This window comes from Chiloscyllium plagiosum, chromosome 1, assembly GCF_004010195.1.
Source record: "Chiloscyllium plagiosum isolate BGI_BamShark_2017 chromosome 1, ASM401019v2, whole genome shotgun sequence".
Lineage (NCBI taxonomy): Eukaryota > Metazoa > Chordata > Chondrichthyes > Orectolobiformes > Hemiscylliidae > Chiloscyllium > Chiloscyllium plagiosum.
Window position 1 is genome coordinate 85,283,628 of NC_057710.1, and position 17,318 is coordinate 85,300,945.

The 17,318-nt window shown below is 39.5% G+C and overlaps 1 protein-coding gene across 3 annotated transcripts in view; it reads left to right on the top strand.

Moving 5' to 3' along the window:
* aasdh (aminoadipate-semialdehyde dehydrogenase) overlaps positions 1-17,318 on the top strand; it is a 47,275-nt gene that overhangs the window by 28,267 nt on the left and 1,690 nt on the right. For 2 of the 3 annotated variants that reach the window (XM_043690440.1, XM_043690450.1), the window contains 6 exons: positions 1,835-1,950; positions 3,659-4,517; positions 5,430-5,593; positions 9,921-10,046; positions 13,445-13,576; positions 14,149-14,571. In XM_043690440.1, coding sequence (XP_043546375.1) covers positions 1,835-1,950; positions 3,659-4,517; positions 5,430-5,593; positions 9,921-10,046; positions 13,445-13,576; positions 14,149-14,565 — 1,814 coding nt within the window. In that variant the 3' untranslated portion in view covers positions 14,566-14,571. Of the gene's footprint in view, positions 1-1,834; positions 1,951-3,658; positions 4,518-5,429; positions 5,594-9,920; positions 10,047-13,444; positions 13,577-14,148; positions 14,572-14,653; positions 15,580-17,318 lie in introns of those variants that run through there. The other variant, XM_043690458.1, reaches the window with a different exon arrangement.

The window sequence follows — 17,318 nt, forward strand, 5'->3', positions numbered from 1 at the left end:
CCAGAACTAGAGGGCATAGGTTTAGGGTGAGAGGGGAAAGATATAAAAGAGGCCTAAGGGGCAACTTTTTCACGCAGAGGGTGGTACGTGTATGGAATGAGCTGCCAGAGGATGTGGTGGAGGCTGGTACAATTGCAACATTTAAGAGGCATTTGGATGCGTATACAAATAGGAAGGGTTTGGAGGGATTTGGGCCGGGTGCTGGCAGGTGGGACTAGATTGTGTTAGGATATCTGGTCGGCATGGACAGGTTGGACTGAAGGGTCTGTTTCCATGCTGTACATTTCTATGACTCTAAGTATCGGCTCCCAGTCTGTTTACCAGATCCTGTCTAATGATAATAAAATTGGCCTTCCCTCTCTTTTGACACTTAAATTCTGTACTACATTTATCCCTTTCCATAAAGACTGAAACTTGCAGAGTTATGATTACTAATCCTAAAATGCTTGCCCACTGAAACTTGACCGACTTAACTGGCTTCATTCCCTAAGGTTAGGTCTAGCATGGCCCCATCTCTCGTATAACTAGCTACGAACTGGCACAAAAGGCTCTCCTAGATGCACTTTAAAAGTTTTGCCCCTTGTAATCCTTTCACACGAAGGGAATCCCAGTTAATGTTAGCAAAGTTGAAGTCCCATACAACCATGACCATATTTCTCTCGTACTTTTCTATGATTTGCCTTCATGTCTGCTCCTCAATCTCCCTCACTGTTGGGAGGCCTTTGGTGTAATCCCAGCAAAATAAGTGCACCTTTTTTATTTCTGAGCACTAGTCAGTGGCCTCATTTGAAGACTCTTCTAGGAAATCCTCCCTAGTAATGGTTTCATTTATCAGTAAATGCATTGCTCTCACCTTTCTCGCATCTTTTCTATCTGTGTAATCCTTAATTGTGGCATGACCAGTTTGTAAAATGTGCTATCCACTAAGTCCTCAGCATCTTGGGTGCTTGACAGTGAGTCCATCCGCAGCTCTAGGGTTTCCATGTGGTCAATCAGGGTTTGCAGCTAAACATGCTTTAAGTATATGTTGTTACCATGGACCGTGGAAGTGTCCCTGCTTTCGCACACATTTCAAAAGGAGCTGCATTCTCAATTCATTGTGAATCTTACCAATTACAACACTAAACAACAAACGAGGAGCAAATCAACCACACCTACTACTCACCATCTCTCTCTGTCTTTAATAAACTACAGACCACTGGTATAATGACTTTACCCTGTCTCCCTCCCAGTACTACTCAGTCAGTCCCGAAAGCTGGTTCCTAAGCACCCAGTCCTTGTGTCCTGCATCACTTTTTGAATCCTGTGTAACTACAGGAGTTCTGCCTCTAGGTTTATTGAAGGTTCCACCCAATTTGTCCATCTCCCACTGCTGCTCCAACTGTACTTGATCCACTTCCCTCCCGCTGCTAATGTGACTGGGTTTAACTTGGGCCTCACTTGGGTTCTATCTGTAGCGAACTTATACAAATGAGATATTTCAAAGTAATGCCATAGTACATAGTTCTACCAGACCGTCGGGTTGCTCTCACATTAAAGAGAGATGACTAGTGGTGATTTAAGGTGGAGATCACCACACTTCAAATGAAGAGAGAGTTTGAGAAGGAGAGCCCTTCCTAGTAACATCAGCTGAAGTGGAATGAACTCTCACTGGCATTATTGTGCTTCACAAATCAGCCATCCAGTTAACTGAGATAATCACCCCCCGCCCGGCATCAACCCCTTAAAAAATGTAATGTATACCAATTATCTCACTGCAATAACTTTTTTCTTTAGGACTTTATGGACCATTAAGTTGGTATTTATATACATTTGCATTACCTACTATAACTAGGCAAAGTAGATCGCGCTACTTTGATTCAGACATACCAAGAACAGGCTGAGGCAAAGAAGTCAAACTGCATTGTGAGAACAAAAGAACTTCGGGAAGGTATTCAACGGCTTTGGAAGGTAACTTCATTCTGTTTTATTATTGCTCGATCATATTTATGAACAACACCTGCATTGGACTAAAGAATTGGTAGTCTTCAGACTTTTTAATCATGTGTTGTCAGAGTAACAAGTTTAGGTCATCAGCCTTTCAAGCCTGTTGCACCATTAAATTAGATCATGGCTCACGTGTGACTTAAACTCATCAAGCTTCTTTGACTGTTGATCTTTGGATATTCCTAGCTAGCAAAGGGTTGTGCAGATTAATACTTAAGTTAAATTGGATATCCTACATTCTTTCTCTTTAACCTTCACTTTATCTAAGCAATATATCCACAAATTAAGGAGAACATGATTTAAATAATTTTAATACTGCCTTTTATGATATTTTTGGTATAATTTAGTGACATCTACTGTATTTTAGGCAAGTAGAGAATACCACTACTTTGTTATACAGTGTTGACACATTAAAGGTAAATGTAACGCTAAAATAGTTAGAGATTTTAAACATTTCAAGTAATAGTGCAGATAGAAATGTTACCATTAGGTATCCTAGAAATACAGTGAAAACAGTTCATTGATTAGTCCAAAGAATATTATGAAATCACCCGAAGAACAATTCACTAAATTCTGCATTACTTTGATAAACATTTCATGGAGTATAGAAAATCTGTTTCCATGCCCATCTGAATCAACAATTGAAAACAAATCCCTAAAACAACTTTATTATTAAATAGAATAATTAAGGAAGGTTAATATAAAGAATTTAATAAATCTGAAGAACTCGAGAGATGTGTAGTTACATGTGTTTCTATTGCACGTTGGTTCAAGTGTTATGATAAATAAATCTTCAGAATGAGAGGCAACCAATTATATATTTAATTAAGTGTAATAAAAGAAACATAACTGCAAATTTCCACCTGCACCAAGAATGTCATGTGTACCAATTGACTGATAATCAGAACATGAGAAAGTTTCTGTAGTTCTGACATTTGAATTTATCAATATTATGAAAAATATCTTCCCTTTATTAGAAATATTTATCAGTAATAAATCTATTATTTATTTTGGAAATATCTATATTACTATATCATGGGCTGTCTAGCGTTCTAAACTTGTATAGTTTTATACTTGACAGTGCTTGCTGACACCTACAATTGCAAGCGACTGCAGCTGCATACTTATGTGGAAACACACATGCGCACAAATCTAGGCCGAGTATGCCACCGCATATAGTTTGCATGTATATCATATGGAAAGGCCATACTGCAGGGAAGAAAGGCAATGCTCTTGAAACAGTGTTCAGTGACTGGGACTTCTCACACTCCACCCTGGCCATTCCTCATTGTGGCATTGTGGCACTTTCCACCCTCCCTCCCCAGGTGTTGGGCCACATTCCTGAAACCTTTTTTGTATGCATAAATAAAGACAGAAGGTGATATATAAATCCACCAATATTTGTCTTAATAGCTTTGTTGATCATTTTGGGATGTATATATCTAGATATATTTTGCTAAAGGAGCACAAGTAGGCAAATAAAATACTGCAGAAAAGATAAAGGGAATGCACTTTTTATTATTTCTTCAATAAATTCTGTAAGTGGAACTGATACAGAATGTGTGGCATAACGTGTAATTAAATTGTATTACTTTTGCTTTCTGTCGCAAGTATGCAAACTAAGTAGGTTAAAAAAGTGGCCCATCTAATTTGTGCGGATGTATGTTTGCAGGTTGTGCTCAATCTTCCAGAGGACCAGCCGGATGTTTCTGAAAATTGTATGTTTCTGTATAATGGAGGGGACTCCCTAAAAGCTTTGAGGCTTGCCAAAGAAATTGAAACATTTTTAGGACAAACAGTATTTGGACTTACTGAAGTTATTTTAAATGGTTCTGTTTTGGACATTTACAATCATATTGCCAATAGCATATTATTTGAAGATAGGAATAAAGAGGATATTGATAAAAATTATAGGAAAGTGAAAAGGAAAAGAATTAAAGATGAAAGTGAAGGATCTTTGCCAAAGTGGAATGAAGATCAGCCATCTGCACCAATTTCAAACATTACAACCATAAGCAGAGGGAATCAGATCATGAAGATAAAATTTGCTAAACATTGTGAAAATAGTCCTGACTTACGAGAAGGCAAAGAGTCGATGGACGCTGAGTCAAATGGAAAAAGAAGGAAAGAAAAAGATTCTTCTACAGTGTCTGAAAATGTGAATGCAAAAATCTTAGGAAATGAGGAGAAAATGTCAGATAAGAATAGCTTTTTGGAATCAATTGCAAACCAAGTTATAGAGTCATCACATAATGAGGGCATGTTCATTCCAGAAGAACATGCTGCTAATTCCAGAATGGTAACATTTAAGATCAGATGGAAATCTGATACTGCAAAATGTGTTGATGCTTCTCCTCTGGTGGTAATATCAGGGCATAATGACTCAGATGGGACCGTGTACATTGGCTCTCACTCACACAGAATGCAGGCAATTGATCTGCTGTCTGGAAAGATAAAATGGGAGAGGATTCTTGGAGATCGGATTGAATCATCTGCATGCATATCCAGATGTGGCAACTTTATTATTGTAGGTATGAAACCTTATCATATGAGCCATGATTGTATTGAGTGGCAGAGCAGACTTGAGGGGTTCAGTGAGAGCACACAACAGCTCTCACTGAATAGTTGGAAATCTTTGCTTTTATATTAAACCTTAGAATTGGCATACCCACAAAATGACCTGCGCTGTGGGATATTGAAATTCTGCTGGAGCCACATACTGGCTCCACCTGCTTTTCTTTAAAGATGAAAGTGTAATTTCTTTCATTCTGTTTGCATACAAGGTTTCTGTGACCCAGCAAACACCTTCCCCCCCCCCCCCCCCCCGCCAAAAAAAATCGGCCAATATAACATTGATGGGGAAACTGCAAGATATTGCAGGTGCAAAGAATTTCAACTTAGTGCTGGGCCTGGCTGGCTGCAGTACCTGCAGTGACCATTGCTCTTGACAGAAGAGGTACCGTGCCTCTAGTTTGCAGCTGTTGGAATTGCAATATTTTGCCCTAAAGTAACTCAAAACCCTGATACCAGGCAGTTAATTGTCTTCCAGGCTTAGAACCGTGTCAGGGCTCCTGGGAATGGCTGCGACAGGTTTAAACCGTGACTTTTCGCTTGTTTCTCAGCTGCTATTGTCACCATTAAATTCAAATGACCCCATGGGAGATCATCAAATTGTCTCTGGAAAAAGCACCTTTCACATCCCAAAAACACCCTAAAAGCACCTCATGTGACTTGGTGTTAAATATTGTTCAATAACTACATTCGTGAGAAGCAGCTTAATTTTGCTGCATTGCTGGAGATATATGAATGCAAATTGATGTAAAATGCTATATTTAGGGATTTAAAACATTGTTTTAATAGCACAGTTCTTTTAATTTTCAGTTCTCCATATATGAATTTTTCTTAAAGTTTTAGAGATCATTATATTGTGATTTATTATTCAGGTTGTTATGATGGTTCAATCTGTGTGCTAAGGGTCAGTGATGGGCAAACATATTGGATTTTTTGGACAGAGGATTCAGTTAAAAGTTCTCCAATTATGGATCCAGACCTAGGACTGATCTTTGTTGGATCGCATGATCATCACATCTACGCTTTAGACATTCATGTAAGAATTTAAACTTCTGCTTCTGGGTTAAAATATCTTTAATTGATAAATTGTTTAACTCAGTAGAATTAGCACACGGACAAATATTGATTATTTAAGCAGATCCTGCATGGATTTCTGAAGAGAAAATTATGTTTAACTAACTTTTTTTTGAAGAGTAACAATTGATTAAGGTAATGCTGTTTAATGTGATGAACATCAACTTCAACTTCCAAATGATGTTTGATATAGTACTGCATAGGATGGAACTTGTGAAATGAAAGGGACAGCTGACCCGTGAGATCTAAAATTGGCAAGGGAAAGGAAACCATTTTTAAAAGATGTTTTCAGGCTTCATTGTAGGCAAGTTGGTGGAGTGGATGGACGAGTGGCAGATGAAGTACAGTGTGGATAAGTGTGAAGTGATAATATTTTGGTAGAACATAGAATTTTTCCATTTAAAAAAGAGATACTATTCTAAAGGGTGTGTAGGCACAGATAGGTCTGAGTTTATATCTGTATTAGTCACCACAAGTGGCAGGACAGATTGAGAGCGCGTTCAGAAAACATGTAGTATTCTGAGCCTCAGTAATAGGAGCATAGAGTAAAAGAGTAAGGACGTTATGTTAATCTCATATATGATACTAGTTGAGCATGATGGAGATGATTCTGGATTAGTGGTGCCTCATCTTCCACCTCGGAACACTTCAACCTCAGGGCATCAATGTGGACTTCAACAGTTTCCTCATTTCCCCTTCCCCCACCTCACCCTAGTTCTAAACTTCCAGCCCATGACTTGTCCGGGAAGCTGCCTGAACTGCTGTGCTCTTCCAGCACCACTGATCCAGAATCTGGTTTCCAGCATCTGCAGTAATTGTTTTTACCATGATGGAGATGATGGCCTAGTGTTACTATCAGTGGACTATTAATCCAGAAACCCAGGTAATATTAGATTGCTTAGTGTGGAAACAGACCCTTCGGCCCAACAAGTCCACACCGACCTGCCGAAGCGCAAACCACCCAGACCCATTCCCCTACATTTATCCCTTCACCTAACACTACGGGCAATTTAACTTGGCCAATTCACCTAACTCGCACATTTTGGACTGAGAGAGGAAACCGGAGCACCCAGTCGAAACCAACGCAGACACAGGGAGAATGTGCAAACTCCACACAAAGAGTCGCCTGGGGACCCAGGTTCAAATCATGCCAGGGATTATTAATTTAAATTCCATAAAAAATATTTGACATAAGAGTCATCTAATGATGTCCAAGAATCCATCATCAGTGTCAGGAAAAAACCCTCTGGTTCACTAATGTCACTTAAAGAAGGAAAATCATTACCTGGTCTGACCTATGTGTGACTCCAAACCCATTGCCATCTGGTTGATTCTTAACTGCCCTTTGGGCAATTAGGAATGGCCAATAAATTCCGACTGAGCCAGCGACATCCTCATCCCATGAATGAATTTAAAAATAAATTTCAGCAAGAGTACTCGAGGTGTCACACTTCACGACCTGAAATTCCATGAATAAGAAACCAGATGTTGAGACTCTTCAACAGAAGTTAAGAATGGGCAATAAATCCTGGTGTTTCCAGCGATGCCCTAATCTCCTGAATGAAGTAAAAAAGAAAGTTTGAGGAGATTTGATAGAAGTTTTCAAAATCAGGTTGGTCTGGACAAAGTGGTTTAGGCAAAACAGGTTCCACTTGTGAAAGAATCAAGAAAAAAATGACAGATTTAAAATAATTTTCCTAAAAAAAACAAATGAGATGAGAATGGGGAAAAATATTCTCAATGAATAGTGGGGTGTGGTAGAGGCAAGTTCAATCATGGCATTTGATGGGGGAATTAGTCAGTGATTTGAAGAGAAGCAATGAGTAGAGTTAGAATAGGGAGAAAGAGCCAGTGGAGACACAGTGGGCCCCATGTTCTTCTGCAGATTGCTGATTGTGAGATTATTTTGGGAAACAGTGTAGAATTTTTTTTTGCTAGAAGTTTCCCTAATAATTTATTCTCTTCTGGGATATGGACTTCGCTGACAAGGCCAGCATTTCTGCACGTTCATAATTCTCCTTGAATCATTGGATCATTTTGTACGGAAGAGTCAGCCACATTACTGTGAATCTAGGCTTTATATACAGGCCAGACCAGGCAAGGTCAGCAGATTTCATTCCCTAAAGAACATTGCCCTGCATTTCCTGATGACCGGTCATTGGTTCAGCACAAATGGGAACTGTGCATTGGAACCCTGCGAAACGCCCATTATCATAGTCTCCAATGCTTGGAAAATTGAAGATTCCACATGCTTTGCATCCTCAAACTCTGTTTACAGCAGATAATTGGGAGGGTTCCAGTGAAATTTAGTAATAATTACTGAGGAAAGCTAGATTATTAAATATATAGTCTAACTCCTGAGTAATTATTCAGCAGGCACCATACTTATTTCTCACACCCCCACCATCGCTTCCCCAGACTCTGACCTGACAGGTTTTTGCCTCTATCTGCCCACGGAGCCCAGCACCCCTATCCCACGCCAGACCCAGCAACCTTTCTCCCACTCCGGATCCACCACAGTCACCTCTTATCCCATTTCAGACCTATTTCCTTTATCCCCTGCTCCAGTCATGATTTCTGCCTCTGACCCTAAACATCCTACCCAGCTGGTACCCTAAAATCTACCCATCTGGCGTCTGAACCTCCAACTTGCCTTATGTACTTACAGTTGTACAGCAGCTGTCAAAGTGACTGAGAGTCTAGGCCTTTAAGTTTCAGAATTCTGACTGCTGTGAAAGTGAGGCATGGTTTGTCTTAGCCTGACAGTCTACATGACAAGGGTGTCGTCAGAATGGAAATTTGGCTCCACATTTTTGAAAGTGCACAGACTGGAATCTCCTTTCAGAAATGCGGAGTTTTTTTTTGTAAAAACAAAGGGACTGTGTAGTAATCTGCATGAGAGTGCGACCCATGGAAAATTTGGCCATAAATGAGGCAGACATGTTTTAATGACATTCTGTGGTAGTTTTCTGGTCACCATTATTGTGACTAATCTTGTATTCCAGTATTTAACTGAATTTAATTTCCACAAGCCAGTTTATTATGATGCATGGTAATTGCAATGCATCCTCCCATGCAACTACAGTGTATCACCTTTAATGTGTTAGCAAGTCAATTTAGGACAGCCTTATCAAAGAATATTTGAAACCCTGCTATATAGGGAAATATTAAAGTACACAGCCAGCACGTGCTCAGAGAGAGCTTTGGAGTATCTTAAAAGAGAGGAGAAAAGCAAGTAGATTTATGGAAGTGAATTCCAGAGCTCAGTGTGTGTGGACAGCTGAAGATTGGGCTGTAAGTGTGGGGAATGCACAAGAATCGGAGGAATGTGGAGTTTTGAGGGTTGTAGATAACACTTCCTGTAAGTTTTTTTTTTAGTGGAGTTGTAGGGCCTTTTGAGGTCACACGTAATATTAACTGTGCAGTATTGAACTTTCTTTTTGTGGCAACTTAAGGATGACATGTGTGACCTGCATGGGACATTTTTTGGTTACTGTACACAGCCCTGAGGGAGCATTTGTTTGTAATGTTAGAGGCCATGAAGATACTTGAATTCAAGAATGTGAATTTTAAAATTATGTTGAAGCAGGAGCACCTATAGGGAGAAAGATGAAGGGGATTTAGGGCAAATAAGAATACTGGATGAGATGAAGTTTACAGAGGCTAGAAGGTGGGAGGCCAGCCATGAGAGCATTAGAGTAATTGATTTTGCAGGTAGGTTTCAGCAGCAGATAGACTGAGCTAGGTCATGGGCAGCAAAATTAAGTACAACTAGAGGTGGAACTATGTGCACAATATCTATTCTTGGACTACATTATTCCACTAAATGATGGAACTTCCATATTATCTGTTGCATTTAGCTTAAGTTTAAATCGGTGGCTTTAGGATTAAGTTGTGATTAGAGAGATTCATAAAGTTTTGTTTACTAAATTTGCACATGATCCAGAAACAAAAACAAATTGCTGGACAAACTGAGTAGGTCTGGCAGCAATGTGGAGACAAAGCAGAGTTGATATTTCAGTTAAAGTGACCCTGCTTCAGAACTGCCAGTCTTTGTTTCTTATTTGCAGTATCTACAGTTCTTTGGATCATGAGCAGAAAAAACACAATCTGTTTGAGATGGTGGATTTCAATGGACAACCGTGTAAGAATTCTCAACTGAATTGTTATTCTGTAATTTATGTAATCAGTTATAAGTAATTAGTTGTTACTCTAAAGTTGCAAAAATCACTTTGTATTATACTCAGAATTCTTTACTTTAATAATTGTTTATTATTTTCTGCATACAGAGTAAAGTGTGTGTCTGGAAATTGCACTGTGGAGGAGGTGCTGTGTTCTCAACTCCTTGTTTAAACAGATCACCGCGAAGACTTTATATTGCAACCCTTGGAGAATCATTAGTAGCTGTCAATCCAGTAAGTGGGTAATAAATAATCAGTAGATGGAGATATGCAACATAAGACCATGGTCTATCTATATATCATTATTCATTATCAAATGGTACACATTCTGTAAAATGCATTCGGTATAAATTCATCTTCGATTATAGTAAATATTGTAAATAATTGGCCATTTATAATAAAGTACGATACAGAGTCATAAAGATGTACAGACCCTTTGGTCCAACCCGTCCATGAGGACCAGAGATCCCAACCCAATCTGGTCCCAACTGCCAGCAGCCGGCCCTTTTAAATGTTACAATTGTACCAGCCTCCACCACTTCCTCTGGCAGCTCATTCCATACACATACCACCCTCTGTGTGAAAATGTTGCCCCTTAGGTCTCTTTTATATCTTTCTCCTCTCACCCTAAACCTATGCCCTCTAGTTCTGGACTCCCTGACCCTAGGGATATGACTTTGACTGTTTATCCTATCCATGCCCCTCATGATTTTATAAACCCCTATAAGGTCACCCTTCAGCCTCTGACGCTCCAGGGAAAACTGCCCCGCCTATTCAACCTCTCCCCATAGCTCAAATCCTTCAACCCTGGTAACATCAAGGTCTCTTTGTTCAGCAACACTCCCTAGGACCTTACCATTAAGTGTATAAGTCCTGCTATGATTTGCTTTCCCAAAATGCAGCACCTCACATTTATCTAAATTAAACTCCATCTATCATTTCTCTGCCCCATTGGCCCATCTGATCAAGATCTCGTAATCTGAGATAGTTTTCTTCGCTGTCAACTACACCTCCAATTTTGGTGTCATCTGCAAACTTTCTAACTATGCCTCTTATGCTCACATCCAAATAATTTATATAAATGATGAAAAGTCGTGGACCCAGCTCCGATCTTTGTGGTACTCCACTGGTCACAGGCCTCCAGTCTGGAAAACAACCCTCCACCATCACCCTCTGTCTTCTACCGTTGAGCTAGTTCTGTATCCAAATGGCTAGTTCTCCCTGTATTCCATGAGATCTAACCTTGCTAACCAGTCTCCCGTGGGGAACCTTGTCGGATGCCTTTCTGAAATCTATATAGATCACGTCCACCATTCTGCCCTCATCAATCCTCTTTGTTACTTTTCAAAAAACTCAATCTCCCATGCACAAAGCTATGTTGACTATCCTTAATCAGTCCTTGCCTTTCCAAGTACATGTACATCCTGTCCCTCCGAATTCCCACCAACAACTTGCCCACCACCGACATCAGGTACACTGGTCTTTAGTTCCCTGGATTGTCCTTCCCACCTTTCTTAAACAGTGGCACCATGTTAACCAACTTCCAGTCTTCTGGCACCTCACCTGTGTCTATCAATGCTAGACATATTTCAGGAGGCCCAGCAATCACTTACCTAGCTTCCCACAGAGGTCTAGGGTACACCTCATCAGGTCTTGGGGATTTATCCCCTTTTATGCATTTCAAGACATCCAGCACTTCCTCCTCTGTAATATGGACATTTTGCAAGATGTCACCATTTATTTCCCTACATTCTATATCTTCCATGCCCTTTTTCGCAGTAAATACTGATGCAAAATACTCACTTTGTATCTCCACCATCCACTGCGGCTCCACACAAATATAAACAATGACCTGTATTTGTTTGTAAATATTGAATGTTTTATGCTTGCAAAGTAAAGAACAGAACAGAAATAACCAAATGTGTCAAAATTCAGCTCTCATAAATAGAAACACAGGGTAGGGGTGGTCCATTCAATCTGTCAAGGCTGTTCCATCAATCAATAAGATCATGACATGATGATTAACCTCAGTTGCCATTCTCTAACTTGAACATGCTCAGCGATTCAGCTTCCCATCTCTCTGATTTAAAGATTCCTAAGAAGTGAAGACTTAAATAACCTGACTCTTATCCAAAGATTATGTCTTTTGTTTCTATCCATATGAACATGGATCAAGAGTAGGCTACACTCCTCTTTTGAGCCTGCTCTACTGGTTAGTAAGATTGTGGTTTGTCTGATTTTAATCTTCAACTGTACACTTTTGCGTACCCTTGATTAATCTTTAATCTTTTATCACCTTGGTAATGAAGAATCTGGACTCAGCAGCCAGGGAAACATTTTATCTACATTCACAGTGTCACACCCTGTAAGAATTTTCTAATTTTCAGTGAGATTACCCCTCATTTTTTTTTAAACTTTAAAAATACACACGTCGTCTCCTCCAGACAATTCCACCATTGTAAGGATTAATCTTTGCCCCTCTGTTGCACTTCCTAACTATCAAGTATATCCTTCCTTCAATAAGGAGACCAGAATTGTACACAGTATTCCAGATGAGATGTCACCAAGGCTCAATCAAACTGTAGCAAGACAATGTAATTTTTATCCTCAAATTTCCCTTGCACTGGAGGTCAGCATACCATTTGCCTTCCTGGTTGTTTGCTGCATCTGCATACTAACTTTTCAGAGACTCACGAACAAGGATATCCAACACACAGGATCAATGTGATATCACCAGTTTCCTCATTTCCCCTACCCCCTGCCCCATCTTATCCCAGTCCCAATCCTCCAACTTGGCACCAGCCTCTTGAACTGTCCTACTGTCCATCTTCCATGCGCTCCACCTTCCTCCCCGACCTATCACTTTCACCCCCACCTTCATCTACCTATCGCATTCCCAGCTATCTTTCCCCCCAGCTCCCATTTATCTCCCAGCCCTCTTGGCCCGCAAGCCTCATTCCTGATGAAGGGCTTATGCCCGAAACATTGATTCTCCTGCTCCTGGGATGCTGCCTGACCAGCTGTGCTTTTCCAGCACCACACTCTTCAACTCTGATCTCCAGCATCTGCAGTCCTCACCTTCTCATGAATTAGGATATCCAGATCCTTTTGACACCTGCATTTCCAAGCTCCTCATTATTTAAGAAATATTCTGCCTTTTTTTAAACCAAAGTGGATAACTTCACACTTATTCACATTGTATTCCATTCTCATGTTCTCAACCATCCACCTGTCCAAGTTCCCTTGAAGGCTCCTTTCATCTTCCTCTTAACTTTTATTTCCATCATATTTTGGTATCATCTACAAATTTAGAAATATTACATTTGGTCCCAGAGCCAAATAATTTGTTTTTTTTTTAAAAACGTGCTGGAGAAGCTCAGCAGATCCAGCAGCATCTGTGGAGAGAGAACGAGAGATATCCAGCATCTGCAGTATTTAGCTTTGTGTATGTAGTTACTGTACTTGGATCCTCGAAGCGTGACAAAGGGACATATACAAAGGATATGAGATGCTTTGCATGTTTATATGTTTTAAAACTGAATGTGTATTTAGATATAACAGATCTGTTTCATAACAGTTTAAAGAACGTGGAAGAAAACCAGCAGCATTTAGACTTATTTTCATTATTGCAGGACACAAGGAGTATAGTTTGGAAACACTTCTGCGGCAAGCCTTTATTTTCTTCACCTCAGTGTACTGTACAGAATGTGTACGTTGGTTGTGTTGATGGAAGTCTGCAATGTTTCAGCCACAGTGGTGATCAGGTACAGTTTGAATTGACACTTAAGTACCTCACAATGTCTTGACCTCATAGTTATATAAACTTTGTCACCTTTTATGCTTTATCTAACATTTTAATAATCCTTCAAGATGTGAACAAACTTCATGCCAGCTACGTATGATTTATACAATCATTTTAAACTGTATCGGTTCACATTGTCAGAAGTATTTTTGGATGGATTTTTAAAGCATGTAAAATTAACTCAATCAGGTGTCCGCTTTTGATTCAGTAGTAATATTTGCAGCACGAAATTGGAAGGTTGCGAATTCAAGATTTAAAGATCTCAGCATATAACCTGAGCTGACACTTCAGTGCAGTTCTGAGGTTGTATCCTGGTCAACGGTTTTCCCTCAGTCAACCTAACTGAAACATTAAATGCTTATTTTATTGCTGTTTGTGAAACCTTGTGCTGCATTTGATGACAAAGTGCAAGTGAATACATCTAAAATGTAGTTAATTATCTCCAAAGCACTACAAAATGCCCTGAGAAGGATCTGTATTATGTTAATGCAAGCTTGTTCTTTCTTTTTAACATGGCTGTTGATTTTTTTTTAGCTTTGGCAGTTCTCAACTGGTGGCCCGATCTTTACTTCACCAAGTGTTTGCCACCTTTCTCCAACAAATCGAAAAATAATATGTGGATCTCATGACTGTTTCGTTTACTGCTTGGATGAAGTCGGATGTTTAGTGTGGAAGTTTGAAACCAGCAAACCAGTGTACGCAGTTCCATTTGTTTTCACAAACTATAATCTTGATAACCAAACATTAGTGGCTGTGGTCTCCACAGATGGCAACCTATGGATCTTAGCTGCTGCAACAGGGGAATTGGTTACTTCATATTCCCTTCCAGGCGAGATATTCTCTTCACCAGTATTGTGGAAAGAAGCACTTGTTGTAGGTTGTAGAAATAATTTTGTGTATTGTTTGGAGATGTTTGTATCAAAACAAGCAAATACAAATAGCCTTGAGTGAAAGTGATTATTTTCCTGAACAATTAATTTCATATTTATGAGTCACATGCTTGATTAATTTTGGATATTTGTTCATTATAATCATTCAGGCACCAGGCAGTTTCAGTCGAAACTAATATCGCTTATGAAGATACTGCACATACTCAGCCTGAATCACCATTGGAAAGGGTTTCATTGATGAAACGCATTATTATTTGAATTATCTGGAGCAATTGTTTTGATTATTTGGGTAACGTTGTTAACTCCAAGGATCTTTGACTTTTCAAACATAACAAAGTGAAATGTTATCAGTAAAAGAAACAACATCTATATTAAGTCATTGTACAGAGAAGGTTGCATAGAAATGTTGGAAATAGGAGCATGAGTAGAATGTGTGGCCCTTTGAGCCTGCTCTGCTGTTCAATATGATCATAGGTGATCCACCAACTCAGTAGCTTGTTCCTTCTTTGTAACCCAACCCCAGGACCCCATCCTTTGACCCTGTTAGCCCCAAGTGCTACATCCAACTCCTCCTTGAAATCATACAACATTTGTTTCAACTGCTTTTTGTGGTAGCGAATTCCACAGGGGTTCACCACTTTCAGGGTGAAGAAATCTCATTCTTAAATAGTCTAGCCTTATCTTGAGGCTGTGACCTTAGTACTGGACTCCCCTGTCATCAGGAACAACATCCTGCTAGATAATTAGGTTATCTAGTCAAGGTAGAATTTCATTGGTTCCACAAGATCCGCCATCATTCTTCTGAACTCCAGCGAGCATAGTCCTAATCGATTCAACTTGTCCTCCTGCATCAGTCCTGCCATCCCAAGAATCAGTCTGGTAAACTTTTGCTGCATTTCCTCCATACAAGAACATCCTTTTTCAGTTAAGGAGACCAAAACTGCACGTATTATTCTGAGTGTTGTCTCAACAAGGCCCTGTATAATTGCAGCAAGGTATTCCAGCTCCTGTATTCAAATTCTCTAATTGAAGGCTGATGTACAATTCACCTTCTTCACTGCCTGCTGTAACTGCAGTCACTGTGTCCAAGGAAACTCTGATTTGTTTGTATATTCACCTCCATCAATTTATAACTATTCAGACAATAATCCACCTTCCTGTTTTTGCTCCCGACGTGGAAAATCTCTCATTTACCCACATTGCATCATTACCCATATACTGCATCATGTATTTTCCCACTGACTTGTCCAAATCGCACTGAAACTTAAATGTGTATCCCCCTCGCAACATACCTTCCCCATTCATCTTTGTATCATCTGCAAATTTGGAGATATTACATTTAATCCCCTCATCCAAGTCATTAATGTATCTTTTGAAAAGCTGAGGTCCTAGCCCTAATCCCTGTGGTACCCCACTAGTCACTGCCTGTCGTTCAGGAAAATAACTTTTTTCTTATTCTTTGTTTCCTGTCTGTCAACCAGTTTTCTATCCAAATAAGTACACCACCTCAAATTCCATTTGCTTTAATTGTATGCACTAATCTATCTAGGGACTTTGTTGAAAGCATACGGACCAACCTTCATTGGTTCCCCCTCATTAACTGTACAAGGTACATTCTTGAAGAATTCCAGTAGACCTATTGAGCTTGATTTCCCGTGTTGTTATTTTTTAATTATAAGAATTATTTCATCTAGCCCTGGTGTGTTTATTAATCATAGCTTGAAACTTTCGTTAGGATAAGATCTTAATTGATTATGCCATTGTTTTGTAACAGTGATGTAATGTTAAATTGTGTGTAGATGGTGAATTCAGGATGGAACACCATTACCAAAAATGGGACCTGAGAGTAAACATTTCCAACTAACCATCAGCTTTGAAAAGTGAACTGGCTCCACATTTTCTACCTGAGAATTGCACAAGTCTATTCATTCTGTAACTGCTTGTGGCTGTAAGAGATTCTTTGAGATCTTAATGGTTACTGGTTTTGTCTTTCATTTATGATAATCAGGCTGTTCAGCTCCATCATTGTTGATTATAATCCTGAAGTTCCAGCAGTCATGAATGTGTAAGGCAGATGTGAAGTCGGTCTTTATCTGTCAAGTTATTATGATCATATTAAGTTGTAAGGCTGATGCAGTTGAAACACCCTTATTTTGTATAGCCTCTCCTAAAATTGAAGTAAAAATCTGACTGATAAGGTAATTAGTAAACTATGAAACAAAGCTCATTTTAATGCAAAAACAAAATGTGGAATAGTTTTTAAATTGAAACAAGGCAGAATTCAGCATTTTATCATTTTTAATCACTATCTTAATCTAGCAAGATATTAAACTATTTGAATGCAAATAAATGAGTTATTCTGCACTTTGAATTCATATTGAATCATATCAATGGTTTTACTGGAAAATTTCTATAGAATACTGATCATTCACATAGAGTCAGAGATGTACAGCATGGACACAGACCCTTTGGTTCAACTCGTCCATGCCGACGAGATATCCTAACACAATCTAGTCCCACCTGCCAGCACCCAGCCCATATCCCTCCAAACCCCTCCTATTCATATACCCATCCAACTGCCTCTTAAATGTTGCAATTCTACCAACCTCCATCACTTCCTCTGGCAGCTCATTCCATACACGTACCACCATCTGCGTGAACATGTTGCCCTGTAGGTCTCTTTTATGTCTTTCCCCTCTCACCCTAAACCTATGCCCTCTAGTTCTGGACTCCCCGACCCCAGGGAAAAGACTTTGCCTATTTACCCTATCCATGCCCCTCATAATTTTGTAAACCTCTATAAGATCACCCCTC